Raw genomic sequence first — 14,969 nt, 5'->3', positions numbered from 1 at the left:
ATCAGAGATCACAGGTGTTCAGCTTAGGCTTGTGTCCTTTCCTTTATGCACTGAAATTCCTCCAGATTCCTTGAATCATTTAATAATGTTATGTACCATAGAGGCTGAAATATCCAAATCTCTTCCTATCTCTCTTTGTGAAACATTGTTTTTAAACATTTCAATAATTTTCTCACGCATTTGTTGACATCCTGGAGATCTTCGGCCCATGTTTGTTCCTCAAAGACTAGGTCTTTCCTGGATACTGATTTATGTACCAAATCATGATTTCAATCACCTGTTGATGTCACCTGTTTCAAATCACATCATTATTTAAATTTTTTTTTCTCATGATGATCCCTAAACTGCCCCGTCCCATCTTTTTTTTTTAGAATGTGTTCACATTCTGAAAAATGTGACTTCAGACCTGAAACAGAGGAATGAATGTATATTAACAAATGAAAATGACTAGATAGAATATGAAATATCTTGTGTTCAAACTGTCTGCAATGAAATACAAGTCAAAGTGAATTTAGAAATGACTACTTTCTTTTTTATTTGCATTTTCCATACTGTCCCAACTTTTTCTCATTTGGGGTTGTAAAACATCCACACCTATAGTGAATTTCTCATTACTATGATGTTGAACAGCGGTGGCATGGTGGTGTAGTGGTTAGCACTGTTGCCTCACAGCAAGAAGGTCCTGGGTTCGAGCCTTTCCACACCTTTCTGTGTGGAGTTTGCATGTTCTCCCTGTGTCTGTGTGGGATTCCTCCGGGTGCTCTGGCTTCCCCCACAGTCCAAAGACATGCAGGTTAGGCTAATTGGTGGCTCTAAATTGACTGTAGGTGTGAATGCGAGTGTGAATGGTTCTTTGTCTCTGTGTCAGCCCTGCGATAACCTGATGACTTGTCCAGGGTGTACCCCACCTCTCGCCCATAGTCAGCTGGGATAGGCTCCAGCTTGCCTGCAACCCTGTAGAACAGGATAAGTGGCTATGGATGATGTTGAACATGGCTGAAAATGGTCAGTGATAAAGGAAGCTGTTGCTCTTTTGTTTTTAGGTGCTAACATCAAAACCTGGTCATTATCTCTTATGCTTGTTAAAAAATTATCCTATTGAAACTACACTAGAAATGTCCCTCTGTGACTTCAAACTGACAAACAACTGCTAACTATTAAGGGAATAATAAAATAAAATAAAATAAAAGCACTATCCAAAAAACAAACAAACTATTAATTCATGTGGTAATGTAACTCTGCCAATCCACCAATCAGCATGTTTTTTGGAGGTGGGAGGAAACCAGAAAACCCACAGGAAACCCATGCAGACACAGGGAGCTCATGAGAAACTCCACACACGATATCACAAGCTCAGGATCAAACCAGGGACCCTGGAGATCTGAAGTCACAACCAAAGAAATGGGGCATGCGACCACAAAAGAAGTCCAGTTGGTCAAAAAAAAAAATTAAAAGCAGTTTTATTGGATATTCCTCTGTGGCAGCGGGGGCGTGGTCAAGCATCGGTCTGTGACAGGAGGGTGGAGCCGGGGAAGGTGAGTGGCAGATTCGCTACACCTGACGGTAATTAACCTGTGTTTTGTGTGTGTTTTCCCAGTAAACCGCTCCCTATTTTAAGAGGCTGAGAGAGAGCAGAGGGAGCGCGACCCGGGAGTGGAGGCTGAGAGTGTGTCTGTGTGCTGCGAGTTCTTTTAGACTGAAAAGTTTATTAATAAAATACGCTTTTACTACCTCCCAAACGTTGTCCTGCCGTCCTCTGTGCTCCACCCACGCATTGTCCGCGCTACAGTGGTGCTGAAACCCGGGAAAAGGTGGAGCACCAATGCTACAGCTCCATGGAATCCTCCCCGTTCGCGGACTTGGTCCACGCCCTCGCCACGGCTCAGCAGAGCCAGCACCAGGCACTCGTCACGCTCCGAACGGAGCAGGAGCGCCGCTTCGAAGCCCTGGTGCTGGCTCAACAGGAAGATCGAGAGGCGTTCCGGCGGCTCCTCGCGTCGGCGGGGTCCACCAGCGCCCCGGCCGCGGGCCCGTCTCCCCTCACTGTGACCAAGATGGGCCCGCAGGACGACCCCGAGGCTTTCATCACCTTGTTCGAGCAGGTCGCCGAAGCCTCGGGGTGGCCGATGGAGCAGCGCGCGGCGCGCCTCCTCCCCCTCCTGACTGGAGAGGCGCAGCTGGCCGCATTACAGCTCCCCGCCGACCGCCGGCTGGCCTACGCTGACCTTCGCCGGGCCGTCCTCCAGCGCGTGGGGCGCACGCCGGAGCAGCAGCGCCAGCGCTTCCGCGCGCTGCGGATGGAGGAAGCCGGCAGCCCGTTCGCGTTTGGCCAGCAGCTCCGGGACGCCTGCTGGCGGTGGCTGAGGGCCGAAGATCGCGACGCCGAGGGAATCATCGACCAGGTGGCGCTGGAACAGTTCGTTGCCCGCTTACCAGCCGGAACCGCGGAGTGGGTCCAGTGCCACCGCCCGGCGTCGCTGGATCAGGCCGTAGGACTGGCGGAGGATCATCTGGCGGCTGTACCGGCGGCAGGACAACGGATGACATCGTCTTCTGTCTCCTCTTCTCTCTCTCTGTCTTCCCCCCCTCTCTCTCTGTCTTCCCCCCCCTCCTCCCGTGTCCCGTCCTCGCCCCATTCCCCCACCACGGAGGCGGGGGCCGGCCCCACCCCAGCCGGCCCGTGGTGCCCTCCCGTTTCTCCCTTCTGTGTCTGTCTCTCCCCCCCCCCCTCAGGTGAGTGAGCCCCAGAACACAGTTGCAGAGGGGAGGCCCGGGCCGGTTTGCTGGCGCTGCGGGGAACCGGGCCACCTGCAGCAACAATGTGCAGCGATGGAGGTGGGGGCGGTGGTGCGGATCCCCGACGCGCCAGAGGCTGCCCTCGATCGGGCCGGAGCGTATCGCATACCGGTAAGTGTACAAGGGGCTACATATCAGGCGTTGGTGGATTCAGGCTGCAATCAGACCTCGATCCGCCAAAGCCTGGTGCAAGACGAGGCATTGGGGGGAGCACAAGGGGTGAAGGTGTTGTGTGTGCACGGGGATATTCACAGCTACCCGTTGGTGTCAGTCCACATATATTTTAGAGGGGAAAAATCTATAGTGAAGGCGGCGGTTAATCCTCGCCTTACCCACTCTTTGATCTTGGGGACCGATTGGCCGGGATTTCGGGGTTTAATGGCACGCCTAGTAAAGAGTGGGTCCTGCCGGTTGACGGGGGAGGGTCCCGGTGTCGCTTTGGCTGGAGCGGCGGTCGCAGAGCCGTCTACATCACCTCCGCGACAGGGGGAGGAGCCGCCGGCCCCTCTTTCTATTGGGGAATCCCTCATGGATTTCCCACTGGAACAATCGCGAGACGAGACTCTGCGACACGCGTTTGACCAAGTGAGAGTAATCGATGGTCAAACGCTCCAGCCGAACGCCACCCCGTCCTTCCCCTATTTTTCCATTTTGAAGGATAGATTATATCGAGTGACGCAGGACACTCAGACGAAAGAGCGAGTCACCCAGTTATTAATTCCAAAGAGCCGCCGGGAATTGGTATTCCAGGCGGCCCACTTTAATCCCATGGCTGGACACCTCGGGCAGGATAAGACACTCGCCCGGATAATGGCCCGATTCTATTGGCCGGGGATTCGCGGCGACGTCCGTAAGTGGTGTACGGCGTGCCGCGAATGCCAGTTAGTAAATCCAGCGGCCATTCCAAAAGCGCCCTTGCGCCCCCTACCATTAATCGAGACCCCGTTCGAAAGAATTGGGATGGATCTCGTTGGGCCATTAGATCGGTCAACACGAGGGTACCGCTTTATATTAGTCCTGGTGGACTATGCAACGCGATACCCGGAAGCGGTGCCTCTTCGCAATATCTCAGCACGCAGTATTGCAGAGGCCCTCTTCCACGTCATCTCCCGGGTTGGAATCCCGAAAGAGATTCTGACTGACCAAGGCACCTCGTTTATGTCACGAACACTGAGCGAACTGTATGGGCTACTAGGTATTAAGCCGATCCGCACCAGCGTTTATCACCCACAGACGGACGGTTTAGTTGAACGGTTCAATCGCACCCTCAAGAATATTATTAAAAAATTCGTAAGTGAGGACGCACGTAACTGGGATAAGTGGCTCGAACCCTTGTTGTTTGCAGTGCGAGAGGTCCCCCAAGCCTCCACGGGGTTTTCCCCGTTTGAATTATTATACGGGCGTAAGCCGCGCGGCATCTTAGATGTACTGCGGGAAAATTGGGAGGAGGGACCTTCACAGAGCAAAAACGAAATTCAGTACGTTATGGATCTGCGCGCAAAACTCCACACGCTCACCCACCTAACTCAGGAGAATTTGCGGCAGGCCCAGGAACGGCAAGTCCACCTGTACAACAAGGGCACGCGCCTTAGAGAGTTCACTCTGGGAGAGAAGGTACTCGTCCTGTTGCCCACATCGAGCTCCAAATTAATCACCAAGTGGCAAGGACCCTTTGAGGTCACACGGCGAGTCGGGGACGTCGACTACGAGGTTAGGCGAACAGACAGGGAGGGGGCGCTACAGATCTACCACCTCAATCTGCTGAAACTCTGGAATGAGGAGGTCCCCGTGGCGTTGGTGTCGGTAGTTCCGGAGAAGGCGGAGCTGGGGCCGGAGGTCCCCAAAGGGTCATTGGCATCACGTACCTCTCCGGTCCCCTGTGGAGACCACCTCTCCCCGACCCAACTCGCGGAGGTCGCCCAGTTGCAGGCCGAGTTTTCGGATGTGTTCTCGCCCCTGCCCGGTCGCACGAACCTCATAGAACACCACATAGAGACGCCCCCGGGGGTGGTAGTGCGTAGCCGCCCTTATAGACTACCCGAACACAAAAAAAAGGTGGTTCGGGAAGAACTTCAGGCCATGCTCGAAATGGGCATCGTCAAGGAGTCCCACAGTGACTGGAGCAGCCCAGTGGTCTTGGTTCCCAAGGCCGACGGGTCGGTCCGGTTCTGTGTGGACTATAGAAAAGTCAACGCGGTGTCTAAATTCGACGCATACCCAATGCCTCGTATTGATGAGCTGCTCGATCGACTAGGCACGGCTCGCTTTTACTCGACACTGGATTTGACGAAGGGATATTGGCAGATCCCCTTGACTCCATTATCCCGAGAGAAAACGGCCTTTTCCACACCGTTCGGCTTACACCAGTTCGTCACACTTCCGTTTGGGCTGTTTGGGGCGCCCGCTACGTTTCAGCGGCTGATGGACCGAGTCCTCCGGCCGCACGCCACCTATGCGGCCGCGTACCTAGACGACATCATCATTTATAGCAATGACTGGCAGCGGCACCTGCAACACCTGAGGGCCGTCCTTAGGTCGCTGAGGCGAGCGGGGCTCACAGCCAACCCGAAGAAGTGTGCGATTGGGCGGGTGGAAGTACGGTATCTGGGCTTCCACTTGGGCAACGGGCAGGTGCGTCCCCAAATTAATAAGACTGCAGCGATTGCGGCCTGCCCGAGGCCCAAGACCAAAAAGGGGGTGAGACAGTTCCTGGGGCTGGCTGGCTACTATCGTAGGTTTATACCTAATTATTCGGACGTCACCAGCCCGCTGACTGACCTCACTAAAAAGGGGGCACCAGATCCGGTCCAGTGGACGGAGCAGTGCCAGCGGGCTTTCTCTGAGGTAAAGGCTGCACTGTGTGGGGGGCCACTCTTACACTCCCCTGACTTCTCTCTCCCTTTTTTGTTGCAGACGGATGCGTCGGACAGAGGGCTGGGGGCCGTTTTGTCCCAGCAGGTGGAGGGGGAGGACCGCCCAGTCCTATACATCAGCCGCAAGCTGTCAGTGCGTGAGGGGCGCTACAGCACCATTGAGAAGGAGTGCCTGGCGATCAAGTGGGCGGTCCTCGCCCTCCGTTACTACCTGCTGGGGCGCTCTTTCACCCTCTGTTCGGACCACGCGCCCCTCCAGTGGCTCCACCGCATGAAGGATGCCAACGCGCGGATCACCCGTTGGTATCTGGCACTCCAACCCTTCAACTTCAAGGTGGTCCACAGGCCGGGGGCGCAGATGGTCGTGGCGGACTTCCTCTCCCGTCAAGGGGGGGGGGGGGGGAGTCGGCTGCGGGCCGGACGGGCGCCCGGCCTGAGTCGGGCGGTGGGGGTATGTGGCAGCGGGGGCGTGGTCAAGCATCGGTCTGTGACAGGAGGGTGGAGCCGGGGAAGGTGAGTGGCAGATTCGCTACACCTGACGGTAATTAACCTGTGTTTTGTGTGTGTTTTCCCAGTAAACCGCTCCCTATTTTAAGAGGCTGAGAGAGAGCAGAGGGAGCGCGACCCGGGAGTGGAGGCTGAGAGTGTGTCTGTGTGCTGCGAGTTCTTTTAGACTGAAAAGTTTATTAATAAAATACGCTGTTACTACCTCCCAAACGTTGTCCTGCCGTCCTCTGTGCTCCACCCACGCATTGTCCGCGCTACATCCTCATAGACAGTTAATTACTTTTAAAATAAGGGGTCATTTGTTAAATTTGGTCCAACCAATCCGGACAAATTAGTGAAAACGTTTAATGTATGATCATTTTAACAGAAAATCAAGTTTGGAGAAAGTCAGCGATGTATAAATGGAAAGTAATGCATAGCAGACACTTATTTGGCCTACAAAGTCACATTTATAGGGTGTTTTACAGTATAATATTTTGGTTACATTATTGGATGGCTCCATTATAGATTAAGGAATGTATTAATTTGCAAAATTAGAAAAATTATATGTAGGTCTTTTTTTTGACACTCTCATTTCAAATCACTATAATTTGGAAAGACGTGAAATGCGTTTCAGGTTTCCAGGCTGGACATTTCCTTTAAAAACTGCCGACTGGTGTTCCTAAAAGGGTCCATTGACCTCAAGGTCAAAAAGACTTTTGTCTCTGTGCTTCATTATAATGCAATTAGATTAAGAGAAAGCCAGTGCTCTGCTGGTTAAATGCGACTCTTTTCCTCTAATGTATCCTGCTTCTGTTGGAAAGGATTCCAGTCGCAGCCATAAGCTCATGGATAATTACAGGCCCATGCAGATAGGAGTGAGGTGAGAACCAATCTATCTCCATTCCATGAGCACGTCAATACATCTCCCTGTCCACCCTTAAGAGATAAATTGCAGCACTTCACTATCAAACAGGACACATTCTGAAAAATTGCTTTTCAGTACTCATTGTCCTGTATGTTGATGGGAATCGAGCAGATGGATAAATAGGATCAGACCTCTATGAGCTTTAGCACATAATATCTCATTTGCTGGTATTTCATCGTACTAATCATTGCTATTGCCCTTGTATGACTGCAACTTCTGAAAGAGACAGGATTAATAATCTATGGCACTAATTAAATGTTTATTACCGTCTTCTGGGGGATCTCTCAGGAGGTCCTTGCTGTTAGTAAATGATGCCATGTTTTTTGGTTTTTTTTCCCCCCACAGTTCAGTTAAAGCTAGACTGAACACATTTTGTGTTTTTGTTTTAGTTTACAATCTCACCCAGCTGTGCTACATCATTTATGCAGTGCTGCAGAACAGCATCCTCTTATTGCTCAGTCAAATGGAGCTGCAATCAAAAAATCTATTTCAATCCCTTGGTTGCTGCCTCACAGGATAAGTGGACATCGTTCATTGCTGACGGCAGTGGAGAAGAGTGGGGAAGCCAAAAATATGCAGTTCAGCTTATTGTACTTTGGCTATCATCCAAATAATTTACACCATAAGCAATCTATCAAATGTTGCTGATTAGCTCAGGATTGTATGGAATAGCATAATCTTTCATCCACACTTCTCGTAGTTCTCATAGAAGGTCTTATCTTGTAACATGATGCTCTGTCAGATAGAAATATTTCATAAAAATGAGGTTTACAGCTTCTCCTGGCTCACCACCTGCCTCTCAGTCGACTTTAACCATAGCTGTCGATGTGTATTTGTGTGTTTCCCCACAAATGATTAACAAGGGACAGGACAAACTGACAGGATGTCTGAGAGACTCATCAGATGAAATGTGATGAGGATCTGTTACCTTTCTATCCACACAAGCTACAGAACGACCTGCCATTCGATTCGCCACATCTCTCTGTTCATTTATCTCATCGTTTAGAAGATCCTCAAATCGTCCATTCCGAAACTTGAAGAGCTTATCAGTGTACGTTGCTCGACCTGGACAAAGAAAGCAGAATATTGTATTGTATAAATAAACATGTCTTGTGTGTTTGTATCTCCACATGATAATATTTGGATGTACGTACCAGAGAAAGCATTATTGGAGTTGAGGACGTAGATCTCCTCCCTCCCATCACCATCTATATCACATGCTGTGACTCCAAGTGCATTCCCTTGTCTATCTCTGAGTGCATAATACGGTGAACTGCGGTTGTCTACGGCAAGGTTCACTAATCTCTTCTTTGCGTTATCGTACTTCAGCACCAGGTTTGGGCCATTGTACCTGCAGGTGGAATCATTATTTTTTGGATATTAATTACAGTTATCATTTCATATCCTTTGCTAGTTGAATTTAAGTTTTAAGAGTGTTAAAGGTTAGTTTTATTTTAGAAATGTAGTCACTGCTAGTTTTGATCTAGATTTAGTTTATCAAAACCACAACATTTTAATCCACCTGAAATTGAACTGTGGTGGGTTTCCCAAAAGCCTCTTAACTCTAAGAGCATCTTAACAAGGAGAGAAAGTGTTCATTGTGCTGCTTGCTCTATCATTTAATGATGATCTTTGTGCTATGATGCTTTTGGGAAACTCTGCACAGATTTAATGAAAGGTTTTAGTCCATGTTTGTTTGTTTGTGTGTGTGTTTGTTTGTTTCCTACAATTTTCCCATTTTGTTACATATTACATATGTTAATAAGTATCCAAAACACAAATCCCCTTATTTCTTAAATTTTAATTCTTTCTTAAATGGAACGCCAAATGCACATTGCTATTCTCCCTTACTGAAGTCTTTCTCTGGCTTCTTTTCTGATGTGTGTAGGTAAATTGTGTTCTTCTAAAATTATCATATGGCTATGACTGTTTCTCGAACAGTCAGCTGTTTCTTTATAAGAATGTGTGTTCTATATTTATATCATAGCTAGTATTATATCAACCTAACAAAACAGACAGTAGGACAGCTGATTTTTCTAGAGGATAAAAAATTTGGATGAAAAATGAACATGGTGATCAAAAAAGGCTGTAATGTTATAAAGTGAGGTTGTATAACAGTTGCATGCGGTTGTATGACAGCATCTTTCTCCAACTATGAAGCTTTAACGTTAGCATACATTTGTTTTCATCAGGGAATAAAATGTCATTGATGAACATTTTCAGTCTTAGTTCTCTTCAAGAAAATGAACGCTGCTATCAAGGTTAATATGGTAATATCTTGATTTGTGGAAAACAAAATTTGCTATTCAAACAGAGTCATTGTGAATTCCTGCATTGTGTATTATTATATAGCCACAAGTGTTTTACTGGGAAATACGGCACTCAAATTTTTCACATGAACTACACCCGGGACATTGAGTAACATATTTTTCAACATCTTCACTCATGAGGAAATTGATTAATTGTTTTGAAAAAATTTGGGTACATTTTGTTTGTGAATGTGTCTATATAATAAAAAGAAAATCACATGTCAGCTTGAAGATATGAAGTTTATCTTCTTGTGTTGAAAAACTCGCATTTTTCATACAAAATACATCCCAGATCTGAGTGACATATTTCACTCCGATGACATCACTCCCAGTGTTTTCCCCCTGACTTGATGTGCATCGTCAAAATAGCGAACCGGTTCAAAATTAAAATTCTTTTGATTAACTTGTGGGGTGGCTCTAAATTAACCGTAGGTGTGAGTGTGAAGGGTTGTTTGTCTCTGTGTCAGCCCTGCGATAACCTGGCGTCTTGTCCAGGGTGTACCCCACCTCTCACCCATAGTCAGCTGGGATAGGCTCCAGCTTGCCTATGACCCTGTAGAACAGGATAAGCAGCTACAGATAATGGATGGATGGATGGATGGATGACTTGTGGGGTTTGTGGGTTGGTTGTGTGTGTGGGTTTTTTTTGTGGATTTGTCTATGTAATAAAGAATATTACACAGTGGCGCAAAGATATGAAGTGCATCTTCTCATGTTGAAAAATATATGACTCATTCATTTCATTCACTCGTGAACTATACATTCACCACTCCAAAATAAACTTCATATCTTCATGCCAATGCGTAATTTCCTCTATTTACATAGCTCCAGTACACCTCACTGTCAAATACAGCAGGATTTCAATCTTACAAAAATCTCCCTAACAAAAGAGAGTGCCATATAATTACCTCTATTTCAAAATAAATCCATATGAATTAGTCGAAATTATTCAAAAAAATTTTTTATTAGGCGGCACGGTGGTGTAGTGGTTAGCGCTGTCGCCTCACAGCAAGAAGGTCTGGGTTCGAGCCCCGTGGCCGGCGAGGGCCTTTCTGTGTGGAGTTTGCATGTTCTCCGCGTGGGTTTCCTCCGGGTGCTCCGGTTTCCCCCACAGTCCAAAGACATGCAGCTTAGGTTAACTGGTGACTCTAAATTGACCGTAGGTGTGAATGTGAGTGTGAATGGTTGTCTGTGTCTATGTGTCAGCCCTGTGATGACCTGGCGACTTGTCCAGGGTGTACCCCGCCTTTCACCCGTAGTCAGCTGGGATAGGCTCCAGCTTGCCTGCGACCCTGTAGAACAGGATAAAGCGGCTAGAGATAATGAGATGAGATGAGATGAAATTTTTATTAAATTCATCTTCTTAAACCCCTTATTTAGTATCTGCTGTGCTTTGACCAAAACCTAATTTCAATTCAATTATTGTCCCAAAACGGTTTTTTTTCTTTTGTAGGTCTTGTGTTTTAAAATTCTGATGCAGACATAGAACAAAATACTCACCCAGCCACAAATATTTCCAGGTCCCCATCCCCATCCACATCAGTGACAGCCATGCCATAATTCAGCTGAGTGGGGTTGTTTTCATAGTCAGGGGGCAGCACACTCTGAGTGACAGCTACAAACATGGGTTCTGAGCGCTGAGCCAAGCACTGTGCCACCATACTGAGAGCTACCGCTATCATCCACACATACATGGTCACCTGCTGAACACATGTATAGTGTTAGTGTTTCCTTTCTGACCAGGTACGCCACCATGTAAGTCGTGTGAAAGGCACTTTTTTTAGGCAAGGTAGCCATCTACTGGAATCTGAAATTCTTGATTTGGGAGTGTCTAACAGCCAGCTAACCCATGGCTAATCTTATGTTATGTTACAATTTTCAAAATAAAACAATTATTAAATTAAAAGTACCACTCAACATTTAATTTGTATCATAAACTCAGTGACACTCAAATGTCAAATGTGATTTTTTTTTTTTCCTGATTTTCTATATAAAATTGCATAGTCCCATGGTACCACAGCTGTTACACAACGTCAAATACATTCTTAATTTCTTGGATTAAGTCCTTTGGTGGGCGGCACGGTGGTGTAGTGGTTAGCGCTGTCGCCTCACAGCAAGAAGGTCCTGGGTTCGAGCCCCGGGGCCGGCGAGGGCCTCTCTGTGTGGAGTTTGCATGTTCTCCCCGTGTCCGCGTGGGTTTCCTCCGGGTGCTCTGGTTTCCCCCACAGTCCAAAGACATGCAGGTTAGGTTAACTGGTGACTCTAAATTGAGCGTAGGTGTGAATGTGAGTGTGAATGGTTGTCTGTGTCTATGTGTCAGCCCTGTGATAACCTGGCGACTTGTCCAGGGTGTACCCCGCCTTTCGCCCGTAGTCAGCTGGGATAGGCTCCAGCTTGCCTGCGACCCTGTAGAAGGATAAAGCGGCTAGAGATGATGAGATGAGAAGTCCTTTGGTCTTTGAATTATTAGTTAGCCTTAATTCTTTTATAATGTATCATGGACAGTAGCCATTAACTGCAAAGTACTTTATGTTCCTTAAATGTAAATTTTATGTTTAACCTTAAATTGTGCACAACATAAAAGACATAAATACATTCAGTACAAGATAAAATAAATCTTTATCCAGTGAATTGCATCTTATATACTGTAAATTTACAGCATGTTAAATAGTAGACCAGATTATACAAAATGGTTAAACAGACATGTAGTTGTTAAATCTTAAACAAAGACTAATACGTTAAAAGATGCTTTAAGTGGTAACAACATAACCAACCACCAGGAGATGCTTGATGCTCACGTATTTACTTTGCTTGCTGTACAGGATGTAGCTTTAAACTTCTCTGTGTGGGCAAGTGTGCACAAAGCGCAATAAGAAACACCACTTCACTGACAGCTGGATTTAGGATGTCTCAATGTTTTCCCCTGTTAAGAGGCAATTATCTGGTCAACACTTCACTTACAGGGCAAAAGCATGAATCAGAGGAGTGAAGGCAGGTGAGAGACCAGGTCTAAATTAAGACCTGAGAGTAAAAGCAATCGCACTGCACATGGGGCAGACATTTTGGACAGCAAAATCCATATGTGACAAAAACAAGAGTCAAAGACACTGGAGCATCTACTAAATGAGGTCAACTGAATGAGAGTGTTTAAAATTGAACAGTGGATTGTCTGTGGATAAATGCAGTAGTGGACTAGATTCTGTGGTCTGTCAAAAGATGTATAGAGTGAATTCATCACACTGACTAGTACTTTAGAAGATGTACTGATAAAGTCTAGGCACTGAAGCTTAAACGTCTGGAAGCACGATGGTACATAACTGAGGTGAAACAGTAATGAAGAAATGACATAAAAGAAAAGGGAGGTGTGAGGGAGAAATAACTGAAATGTAAAAGCAAGAAGAAATGAGCACAGCAAATTTCACATGGCAGCAAGATGTATAAAGGTTTGCATGGATTCATATAATGCACTATGATGACACAAATTACAAAAGTCCTCAATGTGACAAAGGTGCCCTTGTTAAATAAACAACATTTAAAGCATACACACATCCACACAAAATCCAGTTATTTTGTTACTACTGTATGTTTCAGACATAATAGATATAACGAAAGTGTCTGATTGCTTAAACACAAAGGTGTAACCATTATGGTGACTAATGGAGTGGGAATCAGCTTAGAGGAAACGCTCAATGAAAAATGAATGTGTCGTTTTATCTATTACGCAGCGATTCTAAGGACAGAGGACAACACCTGGTACTGATGCTGTCTTTAAAATAAAATATTAAACGATGGGTTTGAATAAAGAAGCATTGTCATGCTGATGATTAAAGGAGCAGAAATTAAGCTGTGTATAAGGCATTTTGCTGTATTTGCTGAAGAATGTGTTCTGGACTGAATTGGAAACAGGCCAACCTGCATTACAGGCCAAGTTATGACAACATTAAATGGATAGTATAAAACGACTGTCCAGCGATAAAGGATAGTAAGGACAAGTAAAAGGCGAGCGTTATATAGGTGAAGGGCTCCTTACACATGCTGTTCGTCTTAAAGTGCCATATGGGGTCTCACTGCAGCTGTGGACTGTCCAAGACTCTCAGTACTACCCATACAAATATCACTATAAACAAACAAAACCCTCACTTTAAGCACTTGTAGCATTTTAGTAAAAGCAGGAGTTAATTCAGCACTCCTGATTTCTCAGATATAAACTTTTCATTTGGATTCTTGCCTAATGAGACATGTTTATAGCATAAATCATGTAGGAAACAACTTTAGAACAAGCTACTACTTTATCATAATGTGACATGGGAACATAAACAAAACGACAGTTCTGTGGTAAAGCTGAATATTAAACTTTAGCATTTTGACTTTTGTAGGCAGGTTATTTAGTAGCCTTGGACATTACACAGTACTGAATGTAGCCCCTGATAGTTTTGCTCTCATTTTGCGTCAGGCAGGCTTTTACATCATTTTCGCATAAATGACTGCGTCAAAGTGCTGCAGCATCAGTTGATGAACCCGAGACTCTTCTACCCTTGAAGGACTTCAGCTACAAACACTGACAGCAAGCAAACTTCTCAGGCATAGATTCATTTCTGAATCAATGATGCTATAGCACTGCTCTTCTCTTATTAGTCTACAGGAAGCAAACAGATCATTTACAGCTCAGTGCATGGTTTTTCATGAATCATTTCAAACTAGGCAACAACAACAACAACAACAACAACAGAAGAAGAAGAAGAAGAAGAAGAAGAAACCTATCTCATGCAAAAAGTTCAAAAATGATGGCTCAGGAAACAAAATGATCACTGACTGACCCTGATGCTGAACAAATCTTTAATCTCATTGTACATGTGTATAGTGACAATAAAGGCATTCTATTCTATTCTATTCTATTCTATATCTCTTTCAGATTTCAGAAAGAAAGAAAATAACTTCTCCTGTCATCTACAAAACATCAGATAGCGACATTACTGATAAATGACTGGTGTGTTGTGAGAGAAAATGCGCACGCAGCATGCAATGGTGATGATGATGGTCCGCTGGTAAACTTTCTACAGGGACATGCCGAGAGCCCCAGGAGCCCCAGGAGCAGCACACTCACACTCCTCCAGGAATCAGACGTCTCCGGTGAGCTGAAAGGTTTCCTCCGGTGCGATTCTCAGCGGATTTCCAGAACCACTCTTGTGTGCTCCAGAGCTGTCCCTGAATTTTTTTTCTTCTTTTTCTATTCTTGTTTACACAACTTCTTCCACATCAGAGTTTATGAAACCAGTTGTGTAAGAATCTGCCCAATAATACGAGCTCACAGTGAATACTTAAAAAGATATAGCCAATGACGCGCGCGGAGGGCGGAGCCAAACCTGCGGCAGGAGAAGGAGCCGAGTCTGCTGCGCTTCTCCTCTGATCTGAGATCAGTTCCCTTTAACATGGGCTGAATGAAACTGTTAAAGACATTAATCAAAAGAATGGGCTTGTCACATGACTCTCGGACCATCTCTTGTCCTAGAATTGTTTTTAAATGATTTATCCATCATAAGATTTCATGTGCTCAGGTTCGCTTGCACCTGGTGGTGT

At 46.0% G+C, this 14,969-nt stretch overlaps 1 protein-coding gene across 5 annotated transcripts in view; it reads right to left on the bottom strand.

Moving 5' to 3' along the window:
• Window positions 1–14,666, bottom strand: part of crtac1b (cartilage acidic protein 1b) — a 50,657-nt gene extending 35,991 nt beyond the window's left edge. For 3 of the 5 annotated variants that reach the window (XM_060925889.1, XM_060925886.1, XM_060925890.1), the window contains exons 1-4: window positions 14,497–14,666; window positions 10,893–11,092; window positions 8,238–8,434; window positions 8,012–8,148 (exon numbers count right to left, since the gene is read on the bottom strand). In XM_060925889.1, coding sequence (XP_060781872.1) covers window positions 8,012–8,148; window positions 8,238–8,434; window positions 10,893–11,086 — 528 coding nt within the window. In that variant the 5' untranslated portion in view covers window positions 11,087–11,092; window positions 14,497–14,666. Of the gene's footprint in view, window positions 1–8,011; window positions 8,149–8,237; window positions 8,435–10,892; window positions 11,096–12,190; window positions 12,657–14,496 lie in introns of those variants that run through there. The other 2 variants (XM_060925887.1, XM_060925888.1) reach the window with 2 other exon arrangements.
• Between the last annotated feature and the right edge of the window lie 303 nt (window positions 14,667–14,969).

This window comes from Neoarius graeffei, chromosome 7 (assembly GCF_027579695.1).
Source record: "Neoarius graeffei isolate fNeoGra1 chromosome 7, fNeoGra1.pri, whole genome shotgun sequence".
In the NCBI taxonomy this organism is placed as follows: Eukaryota; Metazoa; Chordata; class Actinopteri; order Siluriformes; family Ariidae; genus Neoarius; species Neoarius graeffei.
The sequence above is the reverse complement of the archived record's forward strand: the minus strand, read 5'-3'. Positions and strand labels throughout refer to the sequence as shown.